Source organism: Mus musculus, chromosome 10 (genome assembly GCF_000001635.26).
Source record: "Mus musculus strain C57BL/6J chromosome 10, GRCm38.p6 C57BL/6J".
Classification (NCBI taxonomy): domain Eukaryota; kingdom Metazoa; phylum Chordata; class Mammalia; order Rodentia; family Muridae; genus Mus; species Mus musculus.
The window spans coordinates 34,033,406-34,053,839 of NC_000076.6; the positions used below are offsets into that span (position 1 = coordinate 34,033,406).

Here is a 20,434-nt window from a genome sequence, read left to right on the forward strand (position 1 = left end):
ATTATTTCTTTTCTATTTTGTTGTTGTTCTCTTTTGTTTTTCTGAGACAGAGTTTTTCTGTGCAGTCCTGGCTGTCCTGAAACTGGCTCTGTAGACCAGGCTGGCCTCGAACTCAGAGATCTGCCCCTGCCCCTGCCCCTGCCCCTGCCCCTGCCCCTGCCCCTGCCCCTGTCCCTGCCTCCCAAGAGCTTGGATTAAAGGCAAGTGCCACCACGCCGGGCTAGAATGTGCTTTCTTGATGGCAGCAAATAAAGTCTTAACCAAAATGTGCAGGAAATTCTATGCAGCGGCCGTCGATTTTCTAAATTGGCTAGATTTACTACACATCTTCCAAACACTTTCCTCAACCCATGCTCACTGTATCCTTGGAACAGGGTCTCTTTTGACACTGGTTGCAGGGACCTAGCACAGGAGGCCAGGTGAGAGGATGTGAGACAGACGTGCTGGCAACTGTCGCCTAGGTTTCATTCCAGTGTGGGGGAAGTCCTTGATCCACCCCCAAAACGTCCAAAATTGAACTGCGATCAGAAAAGACAGCGATCCGAGAGGAAGAGCTCAAAAAAGTCCAATCTCAGACTGCTGGCGTCTGGGGCAGCCCACCCTGTATGCCGGGGTGCAGCTAATGTAGGGCCTGGCCACGCTGCCAGCTGGAGACACAGGCGGCAGTTGGCGCATAGGAGAGGAGCACTCCGGAATCAATGGCCAGCCACGCGGGGGCGTAAAGCTGCTGTGCAATGCAGCTTCATTCGCATGCCCCACCCTGGTATCCAGGATACTTCAGAGAAAGCTCAAAGGCTAGGTTCTCTGATGGCAAAAAGGACAGCATTCTGTAATAATCGTTATCGCTTGTTTTGCCTGTAATGACCTGCTTTTTGCTTTGGGGGACAGAAGAACGATGCTTTGGGCTTTATCTTCAAGGGGGAAAAACTCTTCTCGAGGAATTTCAGTTACTTTCCTAAATAAATACGCTTGTTTCTTAAGTGACTTCAAATAAAAGAATGGCAGCGTAGTCTTTCCAATAGCAAGCCCACTTGATGTATGAAACTTATATGCTCCATAAAGTCCCACAGAAATTGAGAATCTTGAGAATCCTTGAAAAATGACAGCCAAGGGTTACACAGTGAAACCCTGACTCGAAAAACAAAACAAAACCAACAACAAATTATATATATATATATATATATATATATATATATATATATATATATATATATATATATATATATATATATTTGCTGGCTGTGGTGGTGCATGCCTTTAATCCCAGCAGTTGGGAGGCAGAGGCAAGTGGATCTCTTTGAGTTTGAGATCAGCCTGAGCTACAGAGTGAGTTATAGAAGTAGAAGGCTACACAGAGGAAACTGTGTCTCAAAAAACCAAAGGGAATAAAAAAGAACCATATATGATGAAATTGGATTTATAATATACAGTTCTGTTAATGCTAACTACCTTTTAAATTATATTTGTAGCCTTAAAATGAAGCCTACAGGTCCAGAGTGATATATTTCCACAATGCCAGTACTGAGTCAGATGAGGCAGGAGAATCATTAATTCAGTATAAGTCTGAGCTATACAGTGAATCCTAGTCTGAAAAGAGACAGAGAGATGGAAAGAGAAGTATCTATGGATCCAATAAAGTTAATATGAGCTCTTATTTTTGCAGTTCTTGTCCCCTTAAAGTTGGACTACATTGTATTTTATTTACAAACTATTATAGAGATAGATAATATATAAATGATTGACAGAAAGATAGATAATTGATAGGTAGAAAGATGATAGTTCAAAGAGCAACAGTTTTGCCTAAACTGGTCAAGGGAAGATACAATCTTGTACTAGACACACCCTTGAAGAGGTCTTGGATTCCTAAACTCTTGAGATGAGTTGGTATGTGCCACCATCATACCACACAATCACCACTATAATAAATTTCTATAGACTCTGTGGTTTTAAGAAATGCAAATTTGTCATCTTGTAATTCATAAAAACTATATAGAATCCTTACTAGTCTGACACAGTTCTCTGTAGGTCAAAATAAAGATGTCGGCAGGGCTGTGTTCCTTCTGCCGGCTCTCAGAAAGAGTCTACGTCTTTGCCTGTTTGTAGAGGATGCCCACATACTTTAGCTCATGGCCCTGTTTGTCAGGGATGATGGACACTCAGTAATGACTCTTTCTTCTCCTGTCTGGCAATACCAAATTGAAATATTTCCTCCAGATTACAGGATCCACAAGACTCGGAGTTTAAGCAATTCAAGGATCCCAGGAAACCTCTAAACTTACCTGATTCACAAGACCTCTCCTACCCAAAAGTTACATAAGCAGTAAAGATGGTGCAGAAAGATCCAGGGGTGGAGGCTCTGTGAGTCGTCACCCATGTGGACCGGGGCTTTAGGGTGATGCACTTCCTATGAGCAACCCCTCACCTATAATCCTATGAGCAGTTCCAATAAATTCCTTGGCTTGCCAAGTTGAACTTGGTAGAATTTTTTGGTCTGTTTATTGTTACTGCCCTGTCTGTGTTGAGCGGACATAGTTTGTGATTCCTTGAGAGTAGCCCAACATTTTCCCTGACTGATTCCTCCTGTGGAGAAATGACTCGAGACTCTACAGGACTTGATCTCCTCATCTAAAAGTACTCGTGTCAAATCTTCCAAGTGTCTTTCCCATCAAAATAACACTGATGAATTACAAGGACTAGAGTCTTGGAATATAAACCCCGTGGCATGTAAGTGTGTCTGTCCATATGTTTAATTTTGAAGGAGATTTATTCAATATAGATTTTCGCAGAACTACTCTTCAAATAAGTCTGTGTTCCAAGTAGGAGTTCACTCAACAACTCTTACAACTTAATCATTCTTTCCTGTCTCATACAAAGGAAAATTAAAGTTCCAGAGAGGCTGACATTCATAAGGTCATATGAGTAATGAGTGACAGTGCTTCTCTGAACTCCATGTTAACCCTTCATAACTATGGCCTTCTGAAAGAAACAAGATTATAGTGCTGTCCTGGACCTTTCATGTGTGTGTGTGTGTGTGTGTGTGTGTGTGTGTGTGTGAGAGAGAGAGCGAGAGAGAGAGAGAGAGAGAGAGAGAGAGAGGTGGGAGGGAGGGAGGGAGGGAGGGAGGGTGGGAGAGGAAGAGGGAGAGAAAAAGAGAACCTGAGACTCCAGGACAGGGGTGGTGGTAATTCTGAAAGTGTTTTTTTCAAGTTGGAAATATTTGCGTAGATTTACTGATGGAGCATTTCAAACCCCTCATGTTGCTGTTTTAAATGTCTTAATGTTTGGAATGCTTCAGACTTCATATCTTTGTAATGCTCCATATGTACTGCAGTCACCCACTACAGATAGTGCACATACTCATAGAAACCACTAGGTGGCAACAGAGGAAACCATACATGAAAGCTGCAGTCTCCCTAGATGCTGAGATTAAAGAAGATTCATCATTCTTGGAGTTTAGAACAGCCAAATGAGTTCCACTAAGGACGATGCAGTTCACCCGTTTAGAACCACCGTGCGCTATTCCATCCAGGGTCACATCTGTAGACATGTTAACTTCCAGTTCACACAACCAGTTTTAAACCTGCCTGTTTCCCAAGCCTGGCACTCTGCTCTTTCTTGATCGCATACTAATACTTGGTATGCTGCATGTTGAACCTAAAATTGTGTCTATGCATTTGTGGCTTTTTGAGCTAGAAAACATATTTGTACTCTGCATTCAGAATGCCGTTAATTAGTTATATGATTTAAAAATGTAAAGGTCTGTTTGTGTTTGCCTTTTAGTACAAACTAGATGCGAAAGAACAGTAAGCCCACGCTGTTGTTTCTTTTTTCTTTTTCTTTTAAAAAAAAGAGTGCAAGAGAAAGTGATATAGATCTCATTGGACTGGAGTTGCATGTGGTTAGAAACTACCAGGTGTGGGTGCTGGCAAAAGAATGCAGATCCTCGGGAAAAGCAACAAGCGCTATTAAACCCTGAGCCCCCACATGGCTGTTTCTAATTGCAGTCATTACCTTAAATTTTTAAACAAAAACACAGCTGGAATGAGTACAGAATCAAGGAGAATGATGAAGCATAAGTAAGGTCTGTGCAATTCAGCTTTGCTAGAGTAAAGGAGTCAGAAACAGCCAGAGCTAAGCTTTGGGTTTATTTTTCTCCTGGGAAGGCGGTGGTCTGAATCCTGGTGGAGTAGTGGAGCAGACAAAGGAGAAGTCAGCGAGTCTATCTCTGCCAAGCCACAGAAATTGATGTGCCAGCCAAAAGAACTTGGCAGCAAAAATACAAGGTAGGTGTTAGCGCATATAATTGATTTTAATTATATGCTTTATAATTACCTAAACCCATTAAGCATAAAGGAGAGGAAGGCCATGTTCTTTTTTTTTTTTTTTTTTTTTTTTTTTTTTTTTTTTTTTTTCCCATTTTTTATTAGGGATTTAGCTCATTTACATTTCCAATGCTATACCAAAAGTCCCCCTTACCCACCCACCCCCACTCCCCTACCCACCCACTCCCCCCCTTTGGCCCTGGCGTTCCCCTGTACCGGGGCACACAAAGTCTGCGTGTCCAATGGGCCTCTCTTTCCAGTGATGGCCGACTAGGCCATCTTTTGATACATATGCAGCTAGAGTCAAGAGCTCAGGGGTACTGGTTAGTTCATAATGTTGTTCCACCTATAGGGTTGCAGATCCCTTTAGCTCCTTGGGTACTTTCTCTAGCTCCTCCATTGGGAGCCCTGTGATCCATCCATTAGCTGACTGTGAGCATCCACTTCTGTGTTTGCTAGGCCCCGGCATAGTCTCACAAGAGACAGCTACATCTGGGTCCTTTCGATAAAATCTTGCTAGTATATGCAATGGTGTCAGCGTTTGGATGCTGATTATGGGGTGGATCCCTGGATATGGCAGTCTCTACATGGTCCATCCTTTCATCTCAGCTCCAAACTTTGTTTCTGTAACTCCTTCCATGGGTGTTTTGTTCCCACTTCTAAGGAGGGGCATAGTGTCCACACTTCAGTCTTCATTTTTCTTGAGTTTCATGTGTTTAGGAAATTGTATCTTATATCGTGGGTATCCTAGGTTTTGGGCTAGTATCCACTTATCAGTGAGTACATATTGTGTGAGTTCCTTTGTGATTGTGTTACCTCACTCAGGATGATGCTCTCCAGGTCCATCCATTTGGCTAGGAATTTCATAAATTCATTCTTTTTAATAGCTGAGTAGTACTCCATTGTGTAGATGTACCACATTTTCTGTATCCATTCCTCTGTTGAGGGGCATCTGGGTTCTTTCCAGTTTCTGGCTATTATAAATAAGGCTGAAAGGCCATGTTCTTAATGAAAAAAATTTACCCAGCTAGCTGCTGAACAAAAGAATACATGAAAAGAGGGTGGGGTATCGATTTATTTCATTTGAAATAGATGATACACAATGCAATAAAATATCAAGTATATATGCTATTATTCATGCATTCATATAGATGCTAGGAATTCCTCAGAACCATGTAAATCAGGAATTCCCCATCTCCTTTACCAAAAAGTCATGGCCACGATTAACTGGCTCAGAAGGTAAGCTTTCTCTGTTTGAGTTTGTTGAGGAGAGGGCTTCAGAAGCCGTCAGAGGCTGTTTCCTATTGTTAAGTCCTAAGCAACTATTAATCTTCCTGGTGATGTAACACTATAACTTCATACATTCTTTGATTGTGCTGTTAATTGAAAACCTTATTGAAAAGTCTCTTTGTGGTGAAGGTCCTGAAAACTAATAAACCAATTCCGAGTTTGGTGAGGATGATTCATTTACTAGTAAGTCAGCACAGACGAAATTATAAAACTCTTGGCTCAGTAGAGACAAAGAACTCTCAGCCTCATGGGAATTTTGAGAATAAAATGGATGAGACATTCCCTGTTCACTGACTTTCCTATTGGAGGGAACTGAGTGGCCTTCTACTATGTACATCTACTTTAGCTACTTTTTCAACATTGCTTTTGTAATATTGTATCAGCCCCAGTACACAGTAGATAAAGTAGAGCTACCTTCCCCAGGCCACCTGAAAAAAAGTCACTCTTAATGTTCTTCCAAAAGCAGAATGCCAGTTGATGTCTTTTAGAGAAAGCTAAAGATACAACTCAGTGAAGAGGCAACATAGGTCTACTATCATTCCAGAAAAACTGTATACCAGTGCTTTTCAACCTGTGTGGCACGACTCCTTAAGAGTTGAATGACACGTTCACAGGGGTCACCTAAGACCATTGGAAAACACAGATAGTTACATTATGATTTGTAACAATAGCAGAATGACAGTTATGAAGCTGCAACACAAGTAATTTTACTGGTTGGGGGATCATCACAACATGAGGAACTGTATTAAAGGGTCCCAGGATTAGGAGGGTTGAAAACCACTGCTCTGTATCCATTGATTAACCTACATAACAGTGAATATAAACATTTTATCAGATTATGAATTAGCTTCAGTAGTTCATTTGGTTCAGTTCCTTGACTTCCGCAAGATAAGGCATCATTAGTTCTGCTTTACAAATCAACAAATTAGGCCCCATAGAGATGGTCTGACTTTCATAAGGTTATCATTGGTTGACAGTGAGTTCAGGACAATTTCCTGGCCAAGCAAAGTGTCACACTAAGCAATGTTCTATCAGGGAAACTCCTGAAAGGATTTTGTTTTCTCAAAAATCCCTTCTTACTTGTTTCTGTCAAGTCAAAGCTCCCAGAATTTGACACAAAATAGAACCTCTCATAACTGTATACAAATGCATCAATAAGAAATTGGTGGCATTTTAGATAATCCAGTTAGTTGATCTCCTTGAAAGTCAAGATGACCATCAGCAGTTGGTTCTCTGGCAATCAAAAATAATTTTGGCTAAAGAAGTAAATAAGCAAAAACCCTGAGGTCCCTCGCTGGGCCCAGGAGCCAGGTGCTTAAGTGAACATGACAGAAGTCAGGTTTGAAACAACTCTAATCAAGACATATTTTCTAATGTCTATCTTGCCCCAGGTTCTATTTATTTATTTTTAAAATTATGTGTATGTTTCTCTGTGGGGTTATGGTCCTGTGAGACAGGTACCTGTGGAGGCCAGAAGTGTTAGATACCCTGGATCTGGAACGTCAGGTAGCATGGGCCACCTGACATGGGTATTATAAACCAAACTCAGGTTCTTCAGCAGAGAAGTATTTGCTCTTACCCAATGAGCCATCCTTCCAGCATCTCTCCCTCTCATTGTGTCTGCTGCTTTGAGTTTGAGAAACAACTAGAAATTGTAAAACTTCATTCCTTAGGTCCTTAAAGAGGTTTGGGAACATAAAGGAACAATTTGACAAGGAAAAGTTACAGTTGGGACCCCTGTTGTGGATCATAGAAGGGAAGCTTTAGAAAAAAGTTTATAAGAAGTTGTCATAAAGGCACCCCTACTGTGATGCTGAGAATAACCAATAACCAATAACTAATAACTAATAATGATAATGTGATGATCGATCCACCATCTACCATGAGCACAGCGCATTACTCAAAACCTTCCTCACTGTACCACTCCAGAAAAACCACTTCATTCTACCTTCCTCTCTAGTAAGCCAGATGGAGAAGGTAATAAAAATGTATTATTTAAATGAAGACAAGGAGAAAACCTAAAATTAGATCAAGGACTGATAGGAGGTGGAATTAGAAGAGGATAGAGGAAAGTGATGCTGGTTTGTGGTCACCATATGAAAAGCAGAGTGGTAAATGTTTCCTGCCATCACATTTAATCTCAATAGCTCTCTGAGGGAGCTATTATGGGCATAGGACAAAATAGCACTCCAAATTATTGATGCTTGCACCAGTATCGAGCCGAGCAACACAGCTAAATTCCAATTGACTTAAATTCCCATGCCCATACAAATTGGACGGTCATGACACAACAGTCATCATGAGCATGTGATGGAACTGTATAAAGATGGAGAGCTTCTCACTCTATATATTGATTTCGGAAATAGGACTTTGGATGGACTTCTGTCCATAAGTGTCAGAGAGAAAAAAAAGAAAGCGGTAGTACTGAAACTCTAGCATCAGAAAGAAAAAAAAAATCAGGCACCCTGAACTTTGAAAGGTGCAGCTCTCAAGGTTTCATTTCAATACCTTCTTGTCTATCTTCCTCATTTTCCTCAACCACCCTGTCTCCAAGGAAGCTATAGGGACCCTGTGAGGTGTCACCCACACATAGAAGATTGGGTACAGAGATTTCTCTCCAGTCCTGACACGAAGGGATACGAATATGTTTGATGTCTTCACTCCCAGGAACGAAGCCAAATACTTTCTTGATTCGATGTCTAATAAGAAGTTGGGAATGCTCCTCAGCAGCTTTCTCAAAGAGCACTCTCTCGTTGTGGAGGTGATTGGTCCAATAGTGATGCTGCAGAGAGGTGAGGGGAGAGCAACATCTTGCCAGACATTTGGAGAGCAGGAGAGCAATGGTTGCCAAAACGACCAGAATCCAGCCCAGCATCTACACATAAGCAGCAGGAATTAGTGGGTTTAAGCACTGATAATGGCAAACATTCAAGAAACAGCTGTGGTAAGAGGGAGCCCAACAGACCTCAGAACTAAGATGTCGGTAAAATGATGTATACTATATGATGATGATCGTTTGGTATGGAAATATCTGTGATAGAAGGTCAGGTCAAGCCATTTCAGCATAGCCTTCATATTACAAAGGAATGTGACCTGTTAATGTGGGATGGATTCTAAGTACCATCCTTGAAGTGATAGACGCTATAAACCACCAATTAACCTTATATAAAATGTTTAAACCTTGTCCTTTGCTTATAATCCAATCTTGCTTCTTGGTCATTAGGTATGGACCCATGAGTCTGTTGGGGGCTTAATTAATATTTGATAATAAATGGTGGTGAAGATGACGCTGTGATGGACACTAATGGCAGCCTCCCAAGGTCTTCAGTGACTTGCTATCAAGTATTCATTCACACACACGTCTTCCTGCATCTCTCTTTCCTCTTATCGCTTGTAACCAAAGAAGTCAGTAAGCAACTGTAAGCTATACCTTGTAGTTCTTCACTGTTTTCGTTTTTAGATAAACTAGCTTTATTTGTGACTACTTAGTTTCTGCATTTTAAACACTGATTTATTTTTGTCATAGACTCTTTTGTTCCCCTCTGTATCATTCTTTTAAAAGTATTTAACAACTGGTAAATGAGGAAGGCAAGTCTAATGAGGAAGAGTGCTAACAGTGTACAGTCACAGGTGGGCAGCACAGATGTCCTCTGACTCTGGTTTTTCTCTTACAAGCCTTCACAAGCTCGTCTTTCTGAGCTGGTTTTGTGATTAGTCAACACAAACTAACAAACAACAAAATGACACCCCTCCCCAAAATTGTGACAAACAATATGTTAATGGAAACTTCCTCTGACTTTTTCTTCGACTGGGTATTATTGCAGCATTTCAGGATTCTGCGTCTTGATTTTATTTTTTCTAAATAAACAGTATCTAAATAACAGAAAGATAAGAGGCCCAAATACATGGAAGCTTCTGTGATCAGTACTTTAAGGTTTTATTGCTTTGAAGATATGTTTTAATTCATCTCTTGGAGAAAGTCATAGATTTTTCTTGCCAAAATGTAAAACTTCACTACTGGAACTTAACGTAAAAGTATTGCAGGCTCATGTCTTCCTCCTGTACCATCTCCCTGACTCTAATCTGTGCATGTATGCTACATTTAGAACCACCACTGGAGATTTTAAAAACACAACTGAACTTCCTATAATTTCAGAAAAAGATTTTTAGTATAGAAGAACACAAATGTGAAAACATGCAGAAAAATGACATTTAATGATACAGCCCTGTTCTGATAATATTTGTAATACTACTAAAATTCATTATTTTTAACAGAGACTAGGTACGGTCATGAGCTCTTTTTAAATGTGTTAGTTCATTTTCTCATCCACAACCATTTAAGAGACAGATTCTCTTATGATCTCCTTTCACAGTTAGGAGTGGGAAGCATGGAAAAGTACAACTAAAACAATAACAACAACAACAACAAAACTAGTTGGTTACTAAGGTAAAGTATCCTGAGTGAAACAGGTCTACTAAGCCCCAGCATCCTATCTATGTGCGTGCAGCTGTCCACTGAAGTACATTTTGATACACGGGATCGAATGTGTCTTCTGAATTCAGATAATATGAGAAACAGTAGACCTGCGATATGTTCAATATTTTCATAGAGACTATAACAAATTTGGAATTGTAGGACAACGGGGTAGGGGGTGAGTTGGAGGGGGTACAAGGGGAGGTTATAAACTTACTTGTGACTGGTATCTGTGTAGAAGAGCCACTTCATCTCTTATTGGAATCACATCAGAGGGAGCTGACGTGTAGCATGGAAATCCAGCTAGCATCTCTTCTCGTTTGCTAGGAGTGACATTAGCAAACATCGGGTATTGGTCCACAGAGGCAAACTCACTTGCTGCACATTCATAGTAGGTACCTGTCAGCAGGGTCACCGTCAACCATGTCAGTGGAGCAACCAGAGCCCTCCCAGTGATGTCGAAGAACATGAGGCAAGCCAATCTCCTCTCCAGAGGGCTGCTTCTCCGGTATGGAGGGGTACAGCTGCAGCAGCAGTACTCGCTGGCAACTGTCCACATTTGGCCTCGTAGAGCATAGCCAGCAATCAGAAGGATCAAGGCAGGAACCACAAGAAAAGCTGAACCATAATAGAAATTTTTTCCGACTTGACACGGACAACTGAATGTATAAGAGGAGAACAGTTGCTGTCCGCAAACAGTCAAAATCGCTATCAAAGAATTGATGCACGGTTCACTTCTGAGCAGAGAAGATGAAATACAGTTGAGATCTGGGCTCATCGTGGAAGCTCTGACACAGCCAGCTAGTGGCTCTTTCTGATGGTGAGACTCTACCAGCTGTGACCATTTTATAGGATAGCACTGGTTTAACTGGTTGTGTCAAGTAACCCAACACATCCTTGTATGTTTAAAGGACTTAAACTCGTTTCATCTACTTTGTGAATCCTGAGCTAATAAATTTACACAAGATCATAGCTGGGAGAAAGCGAAGGGAACTCAGTTTGCTTTGAGAAGAGAACCTCTCAGGGTCTCATCAGGGATGACCACAGCACACTTGCCAGGCAGACTCCCGCCATCTTTCAATGCACCTCTTTGCACCACAGAAAAGGTTAAGCATCAGACAACACGGCCTAAGAAGCAAAACAGAGACACTCTTATCTCAGCAACAAACAGATTCTCCAGACAAAGCCTTACAAAACACAGAGAAATGGAAAGTATCAAATATAAGAGAAATCCAAATTTTCTAGGAGGTCCCAAAAGGTTTTTTTTTTTTAACAAACAAACAAAAAACAGGAGGCCAGGAACAAAGGAGCTACCTCAAAACAGAGATATTTGTCAGTAGAGTATTGCTATATGTTGATGTAAAAGTAAAACTGCAAACTTATTTTTATATCCTTTGGTTATATGAAAATGTGACATTTCAAATAGTTTTATAGCTTTAAATAAATGAAATGATCAAACATGGAAGTCATTTTTGCTGCTTAATTAGTGATTCCTTATGATACAATTTCTATGTAAATGGGAGTTGATAGGTTTTATAAATCTTCATTCTCAAACTCTCAGCTGGGTATGCTGAAACACATCACTAGTGAACTGAGAGAGTATACTGAGAAAGTACATCACAGACAGACAGACAGACAATAGAGTACAAAAAGCTACTGAGGACACAGAAGATAGATAAAGCCCAAAACGAAAGGAAAAAAGCTAGCAAAGAAGCAACACTTTTAAAAAAGCTTTCACATAGAAGGTTGCTGTTTTGAGCAGTATAAAAATCCCAAAAGGTACGAGACAGCAAAAGTAGATATTGTACCACAAAATGACAATAGACCTAGAGAAGCATTAAGACCAGTGTCAATAGAGAGTAGAAAACACTATATCAGCAGGGGACTCAGTAGTAGCAAGGCATCATTCAAGACAGAGCAAAATAAAATCAGATAAAGATACACAGCATTTGCTCATTGAGAGGATTTCAAAAGGATGGATTTCAGCAAGAAGTAGATGAACCCTGAGGACAGACCTCAGAGCACAGATAATGGTGAGCTCAAAATACTTAAAAATTCTCTTTGTTAGGTGTTGAGGCTATTGTTTCTATTTCAAAAACATAGAACTCGATATTATTGTAATATGTAATATTATATCTACCTATTTACATATATACATATATTTTATATATATTATATGTATACATGTACATATAATATGTAATGTTATAATAATATATAGCATATTATTATAACACAGCATCACTACATATCTACTAAGAATACTGAAAATATTAACTGACCAGATGTTGCTGAGGATGTAGAACAGCTGGAGTTCTCACACACTGATGACAGGAATGTCAAATCCATTTGGAAAATTGTGATTTTCTTAAAAGTTTATCTATCCCCATCATATACTGTTCATATCTCCTAGTTATTTGTTAATAGATAAAAAGCATATATTTATGTATTTATGCAAATACTTGAATATCCATGGAAACTTCCTTCATAAAAGCTGTAAAGTAAAATCAGCCCAAATGTCCATCACCATATGAATTAACAAGCTGGTATATATCCAATATTACTGCTCCCAGCAGATTCAAAGAGATAGATAGATAGATAGATAGATAGATAGATAGATAGATAGATAGATAGATAATAAATTAAGAGTAATTTTCTAGAGCTGGCGAGATGGCTCAGTGGGTAAGAGCACTGACTGCTCTACTGAAGGTCCTGAATTCAAGTGTCAGCAACCAAGTGGTGGCTTTCAACCACCCTTAATGAGATCTGACACCCTCTTCTGGTGCATCTGAAGACAGCTATGTGTACTTAATTATAATAATAAATAAATCTTTGGGCCAGAGCATGCAGGGACTGAGTGAGTGGGACCAACTGGAGTGAGCAGGCCAAACAGAACAAGCAGAGGTCCTAAAAAATTAAATTCCCAACAACCACATGAAGGCACACAACCATCTGTACAGCTAGTGTACTCGTATACATAAAAATTAAAATAAATAAATCTTAAAAAAATAATTTTCTAGAAGAAAAATTGAAGAATAACTATGCATGATATTCTTTATATAAAACTCTAGAAAATATAGCCAGATATGGGGCACAAGCCTTTAATCCCAGTACTTAAGAGACAAATACAAAGGCAGTTGGATCTTTGTGAGTTCAAAGCCTGTCTGGTCTACATAATGAGTTTCAGGGCACCAAGGACTAAATAGACAGACCCTGTCTCAAAACAACAAATTCTAGAAAATATAAATAAATTGGTGCTTTCTAAGAAAAACAGGAAAAGAGGGATAAGAAGAGAAAGGTTATAAAGAAACAAGAAAACTTTTCTACCCACAGTGTTTGGAGCTGTGGAAGAGATGCCAATGCTATCAAAAGATTTATTCTTCTTCTTTCCTCAGGACACCAGGCCAGGAAATGCCAAGCTAGGTCACACCAGGAAGCTTCAAACCAGGTCAGAAGGTGGGAGAAGGAAGAGAAAGCATAGACCAGAACCTTTACTGGGATACCTGTGGGAAAGATAAGTCAGGTCAGGGGAACACTGAAGCTTGGCTTTTAAATAAATCTAGTGGGCTTTGGGGCATAGAGATTATCCCTATACATCTGCAGCCTAGGAATGGTTGATTTAGGGCAGAAAAATATTAACTCAGTATGTGAGCATTAGATAAGGCAGTGGCTCTGGCATTTGACCTCTGGCTCACAGGGTAAATACTAATAGCTTATTATTTGGACCTCTAATTAATGGATACCATACAAATAAACATAGGATAGGGAGATAACAGTGTTAATTACATTGATTAAAAACTTGATCTACATAATTATCAAACGGTATATAAAATATGTCTCAATAAACCATAAACATTTTAAGTATGATCACTAAGACTAGATATCCCATACATAGATCATTTAAAACCCAGAGGAAATAAAAAAAGAATCTTTACAGGAAAGGAAAGAGTAAATAAAGACAAGAGGATAATAAGGTGAAAAGACAAAACTACAGTATACAAGAGATTAGATGCATCAATAAAAATGATAAAAAAAAAAAAAGCTAAAGAACTAACAGTGACTGAATGCTTACTGTCTGCTAGGCACCATGTTAAGAACACTGAATTTTCTGATTAATCCAATCTTCAGGTATGGTGAGTTTAGGGAGCTTGCCTAGCACCCCACACAGATGAATGGAAGAGTTAAAATTAGAACCTAGATAGCCTGACACACATCTTTAACCACCATACCAGAGCTGGTTTAAACCTGCCCATGTAGTGTTTTAAAAACATCCGTGATGCTTACAAGTGAACTTCCCAAAACTAAGCTTGAAACACAAAGGTTAAAAACAAAGATATGGAAGCATGGACCACTGTGAAGAATAATACTAGAAGGAGAGACAGGTCATTTAAAGGACTGCCGACACAGTCTGTCAAAGTACAAACAGTGCGTTATGAAGTTATGGGAGTGTCAATCTGTATGTCCATAATGGCATAACCTTAAAATGTGGAAGTAGAAAATCCAGCTAAATAATAAGGAAGTATTATTTCATAGGGAGATTTTTAATGTAACACTAACAAGTGATCAAATAAGCAATAAGTTGATAAAAGATAAAAGGAATAATTTTAGCAAGTTGTGCCTAAGTCAGATTGCTAAAGATATATGATGTTCTATAGCCTCAAAATATAGGATAGATATTTTATAAGTTCCACAAATAATTTCTCTCTGAAACTGGTTGATGATCACCGAGATCATCCCCAGAGGATAACCAAAGAAATATCGATATCAATACCCAACAACAAGGAATTTGATTCAGAAACCAAGACAATGGAGTACTACAGAGGTGGTGTTAGTAGCGTGTTTTAAAATTAAATTTTATAATGCAAAATGTGTGACATGAAAACTAAATGAAATTCAAATGTTGATGCTTATTACTAACATTTTATTGGAAAATAGCCATATCTGCTAATTATATGGAAACGACTGCTTTTGTACTGACTGAGAGGAATTATCATGACGGAATCTGTACGGCTGCAAAACCTAACTAACCTACAATCTGGTTCTTTCCAGAAGGAGTTGCTGGGCTGATGTTAATCTGTATAAATAAATTGTCTACAGTGACAGGTTATTGCTGTGGATAAACGTCGACAAACTCCTTTGAGAGAAAAGTTCTGGCTATGAGGTGCATGCCATATGATACCACTATAAAATAAAGTTACATGTACTATTAAATATTCTGTATGGATAAGAACCTATGTGGAACTTAAAAAGATTCATAGGAACGATAAAATACCAAGGTCCACACAGTGACAATCATAAGTAGGAAAAAAAAAAGACCATAGGGTTTAAGAATGTTTTGGATATTTTTAGCTGGTTCAGAGTTGCTTTATGGCTTAAAACAAAACCTGAAGCATATATAGCAAAGCTTGGTAGCACATACCACATCCTTCTTTGTGATCATTAACTCATTCACTATAATATCTTGTATGTGAGGAAATGAGGAAGAAAATTATAGAACATTCCTTCTGAGAGCTGCATAGGACACAGAAGAGCATTGTTTGAACCCTACTGGAGAAGGGCCTCATTGATGCAGATCTGTAAGAATGTGGTTTGCAGAACCCTTTTCAGCCTTTCCATGTGCACTGGATTTGGGTTAACCCTCCCCTCACCCCTCTGCCACCCACACTTAATCTTTTGTACCCCCATATTTTCCTTTCACTTTAATATCATATGTGGTCTGTTACCCTGCCTATGCTTCTCCTAGGTGTCTCTGGTGAACACAGCACCTTCTCTCATAAATACACATGTATCAAAATTCAAAGTTAAAACCCACATGAAAAGAAACATGATTGACTTTCTGAACCTGTGTCCTCAGTTAATGTAACATGTTCCAGTCCCATGCATTCTCCTGTAAGTTTCTTAACTTGGGTTCTCTTTATTGTTTTTGTTTGTTTGTTTGTTTTATTGCATTATGATGAGAAAAGATACATAATTTCAATTTATCTGAATTTGTTAACATTTAAAACCATATTTTGATTAAATGGTCTTATATCACATTCTTCTTTTCCTTTTGTACCCCCAACCCCTCCCGGAGGAACCCCCCCCCCTTTCAAAACCTGCAATACCTTTCGTTTTTATCATATTCTTTAAAATCTATAAAATATTGTAACAATAAATATGAGTATTATAAAAGTTGTTTGGTATAAAACAATAAATTGAACAGTCTTATGTAGATGTTTGTCTACAGCAATACTGAAAATACATACGTTTTTCTCAATATATATTTCAAATAACTCCAAATATATTAACTGTATGATATTTAAAAATAATAGATCACTATTAGTTTTTTTAATGTACATAAATAAAGTCTTTTTGTTTGTTTTGTTTTTAGTAGAGCTTAAAATCTTGGCATTTGCTGTGGCACAAACACAAAATAAGAACAGTTTTTGGACATTGGAGTTCATTGTGATAAAGCTGTACTTCAATGTCCCTCACATCACCAAAGGATTTTACCTCTATAGTAGATAAGCTAAGAGTTGACAGTTCTGCTGCGCCAAGGAATGAATTGTAGAAACAATTTTTGGATACAGATTTCCTGCTTCAGTCAAAGCTATTTGAATTGAGTGATTGTCTTCATTCTCAGCCTGCAGGGAACAGGTTACATTCATTTAAGAAATGGTGTGTGTATTAAGATGGTCTATCCATGAAGTCATTCATCAACTGTTTCAATGAAGAATGGTGCTGTTTGGAGGGTGGCAAGGACGTTAGGTGAGGGTAAGATTCTGGTTCATTGGCTGTGATGGTTTTGAAAAGCATTCATCCAAGGATAAGAGTAACTTATAATGTCCCCTTCTTCAAAATTGGTACAATAATTATAAATATCAAGCAAAGTCTTCAGTCTCATTCTTTGCTGTTTTCTTACAAGCCACTTCCCAAATTAATTTTCTATGTTTATTTTGGTTGTATAAATAATTTTTAAATATGTAAGCTGTTCTGAAAAACATAGTATAGTGTAAAAATATCAAATAAACAATGCTACTAATAGAGAGGCTGAGATAGGAGAAGCATGATTTCAAGACCATTATGTAGCACACAGCAAGGCACTGTCATGTACAAGCAGAAAGTGTATATGGATTGTGCAATATTGGACCTACTTCTCCCATTATCAAATTAGACCATGGGATGACAGTCAACAAATTTCTAATTACTCATATTTTTGAATTTCAATTGATTAGAATTTATTGGTAATATTAATTTTCATATTAAGAGATATTAAGGAAGAGTGATTGTTGCTTCCTGATAATTTTCTTGTTAGAGGTAGAATTATGTTTGTGTGGGTTTGATGAAAGATTACTTTCTTGCTTCTTCTAGGGTGTAGTTTCACTTCTTGTGTTGGTATTTTCCATCTGTTGTCTTTTGTAGGGCTGGATCTGTGGAAAAATATTGTGTAAATTTGGTTTTGTCATGAAATATCTTGTTTTCTCTGTCTATGGTGATCGAGAATTTTGCTGGGTCTAGTAGCCTGGGCTGGCATTTGTGTTCTCTTAGGGTCTGTATGACATCTGCCCGGGATCTTCTAGGTTTCATTTTCTCTGGTGAGAAGCCTGGTGTAATTCTGATAGGTCTGCTTTTATATGTTACTTGATCTTTTTCCCTTACTGCTTTTAAAACTCTTTCCTTTTTTAGTGCATTTGGTGTTTTGATTATTATGTGACAGGAGGAATTACTTTTCAACTCCAGTCTATTTGAGATTCTGTAGGCTTCTTGTATGTTCATGGGCATCTCTTTCTTTATGTTAGGGAAGTTTTCTTATATAATTTTGTTGAAGATATTTACTGGCCCTTTAAGTTGGGAATCTTCACTCTCTTCTACATCTATTATCCTTAGGTTTGGTCTTCTCATTGTGTCCTGGATTTTCTGGATGTTTTGGGTTTGGAGCTTTTTGTTCTGTCTCTTGTATTCTGTTGGTGATGCTTGCATCTATGATTTCTGACTTCTTTCCTAGGTTTTCTAACTCCAGGGTGTCTCCCTTTGTGATTTCTTTTAGTGTTTCTAGTTCTATTTTTAGATCCTGAGTGGTTTTGTTCCTTTCCTTTGCCTGTTTGGTTATGTTTTCCTGTAGCTCTTTAAGGGATTTTTGTGTTTCTTCTTTAAGGGCTTCTAGCTGTTTACCTGTGTTCTCCTGTATTTCTTTACAGGAGTTACTTGTGTTCTTCTTAATGTCCCCTATCATCATCACAAGACATGATTTTAGATCTGAATCTTGTTTTTCCAGTGTGTTGGGGTATCCAGGACTTGCTATGGTGGGAGAAATGGGTTCTGATGATGCCAAGTAACCTTGTTTTCCGTTGCTTCTGTTCTTATGCTTGCCTCCCGCCATCTGGTTATCTCTAGTGCTACCTGCCCTGGCTATGTCTGACTGGAGCCTGTCCTTCCTATGATCCTGGTTATGTCAGAACTCTTCTGAGTCAAGCTGTCTCTGTGATCCTGTGATTCTGTGATCCTGTGATCCTGAACATGTCCAAGCTCCTGGGAGTCAAGCTGCCTTTGGGACCTTGAGATCCTGGTGTGACCAAGATCCTTGAATCCTGTGATCCTCTGATCCTGGGCATGTTAGAGCGCCTGAGAGTGGAGCTACCTCTGGGTGTTGTAGGGCTGGCTGCAGAGTTTGTACCCAAGGTCTGCTCAGGGCGCTGGACGGCTCAGAGAGACTGGCTCTTTACTCTTTACTTTGATAAAAATAAATCTCAAAGTTAGTTTACTGTTGTCTGTCCCTCATGTAGTCCTCACATGTATGCTACTCAGAAGGACTTATTTTCACAATCTCTCTCTCTCCTTGAGCACAGCCAATTGTATTCCCGGGAAAATCAGATCTAAGCATTACAGCTATCCTTGGCGGGTGGGGAGATCAAAGAAGAAATCATATATTAATTTTATATCAGGAATCAGATGAAAATAAGACAGAGATCAGCTTAAAATGGAAAGGAGTATGTTTTGCATGTGTGAGCGTGCACATACATATGCATGTGTGTGTGTGTGTGCATGTGGAGGCCAGGGGATGATATTGGTGTCTTCCTCTACCACCTCTTACTTGTAGAGTCTTTCACTGAACCGAAAGTTCACTGGGTCTGCTAGGCTAGCTGACCAGTGAGCTCCCAGAATTTGCTTGTCTTGGCCTGCCAATGCTGGGGTTATGCACACTTGTAACTATGCCTGACATTTTAGAAGGATGCTGGGGATTTCAACTAGGGTCCTTTTGCCTTTACATTGTTACCCACTGAGACATTTCATTAGGTCCTACAGAAGGCTTATAAGAAGAAACAAATCCCTTTATAAGTTCTTTGGTTGCTGGGAGAAACTCTGTTAGGATCTTCCCAAGTCTTTACTCAATTGTCCCACTGCCCCCAAAAGAACCTGGGTAGAGGTGTCATCCAAGACACTATTTACATGTAGTGGCTTGAAGGGTACTCCTTTCTTTTAATCCCAGGTCCAAATTCTATTCTACCCAGCTTAAAGATTCTTACTAAAAGTAGAAACACAACACTTGGGCATTATTTTGACACAATTCTCTTCCCTACTCTAGTGCCAGGGCAAATATTAATCATTTACGTTCTGAATCAACAAACTATGCTCTCCTCTGTTTGAGAGAAGGATGTTTTTATACAAGAAGAAGGGTTATGGGAAACACAAGGTGCATACAGATGTTAAGAAGTGTTGAAAGAGCCTGTTTTACAGTCTGAAAAATAGCAACCCAGTGTCCAACTGACAGTGACTACAGCTGTTTGTCTAAGATGTATATTGTGCACTTGTCATGGATGAGTTTCTACCCCAGGTGCTGGGTCCTATCTGCTGGGCTGTTAGTCTGGAAGAAGGATTCACCTCCATTTTCTCTTTTCTCTTCTCTTCTCTTCTCTTCTCTTCTCTTCTCTTCTCTTCTCTTCTCTTCCTTTCTTCTTTTTTCTTTTCTTTTTTCTTCCTTCCTTTCTTTCCCTCTCTTTCTCTCTCTCTCTCTTCTCTTTCTTTCTTTCTTTCTTTCTTTCTTTCTTTCTTTCTTTCTTTCTTTCTTTCTTTCTTTCTTTCTTGTTTATTGGAACAAGGTTTCTCTGTGTAGTTTTGGCTGTCCTGGAACTCACTCTATATACAAGGCTGACCTGGAACTCACAGAGATCTGTCTGTCTCTGCCTCCTGAGTACTGGGATTAAAGGTTAGGCCACACCCTTTTAAAGAAACCCATGTGTGGAACAGTGGACCCTGCCAGAAAACTTGGTAAGGTCGAGTGGATTCAGAATCCCTGGTACACTCATACCTGAGTACAATAGATGTTTCTTCTACTCCTAACCAGGTTCCTGTCCTGGAAAACATGACCGTG

The 20,434-nt window shown here is 39.1% G+C and overlaps 2 protein-coding genes across 2 annotated transcripts in view; one reads left to right on the top strand and one right to left on the bottom strand.

Annotated features, from left to right (window-relative positions):
* The first annotated feature begins 4,191 nt into the window (after positions 1 to 4,191).
* Trappc3l (trafficking protein particle complex 3 like) overlaps positions 4,192 to 20,434 on the top strand; it is a 72,219-nt gene continuing 55,976 nt past the window's right edge. The window contains exon 1 of the mRNA NM_001162937.1: positions 4,192 to 4,283. The gene's annotated coding sequence lies outside the window, so the exon portion shown is untranslated. The remainder of the gene's footprint in view (positions 4,284 to 20,434) is intronic.
* Calhm4 (calcium homeostasis modulator family member 4) lies at positions 5,379 to 10,908 on the bottom strand. The gene is made up of 2 exons (NM_001081165.1): positions 10,304 to 10,908; positions 5,379 to 8,487 (listed from the first exon to the last, which is right to left on the bottom strand). The coding sequence occupies exons 1-2, from the start codon at positions 10,862 to 10,864 to the stop codon at positions 8,101 to 8,103; spliced, it is 948 nt and encodes a 315-aa protein (NP_001074634.1). The 5' UTR covers positions 10,865 to 10,908; the 3' UTR covers positions 5,379 to 8,100.

Bases quoted from the DNA above. Each gene is read 5' to 3' on its own strand.
- Calhm4 (NM_001081165.1), bottom strand. From the start codon at position 10,864: ATGAGCCCAGATCTCAACTGTATTTCATCTTCTCTGCTCAGAAGTGAA. The intron at 8,488-10,303 runs GTAAGTTTATAA...GCTTATGTGTAG, and splicing joins TACACAGATACCAGTCACAA to ATGCTGGGCTGGATTCTGGT.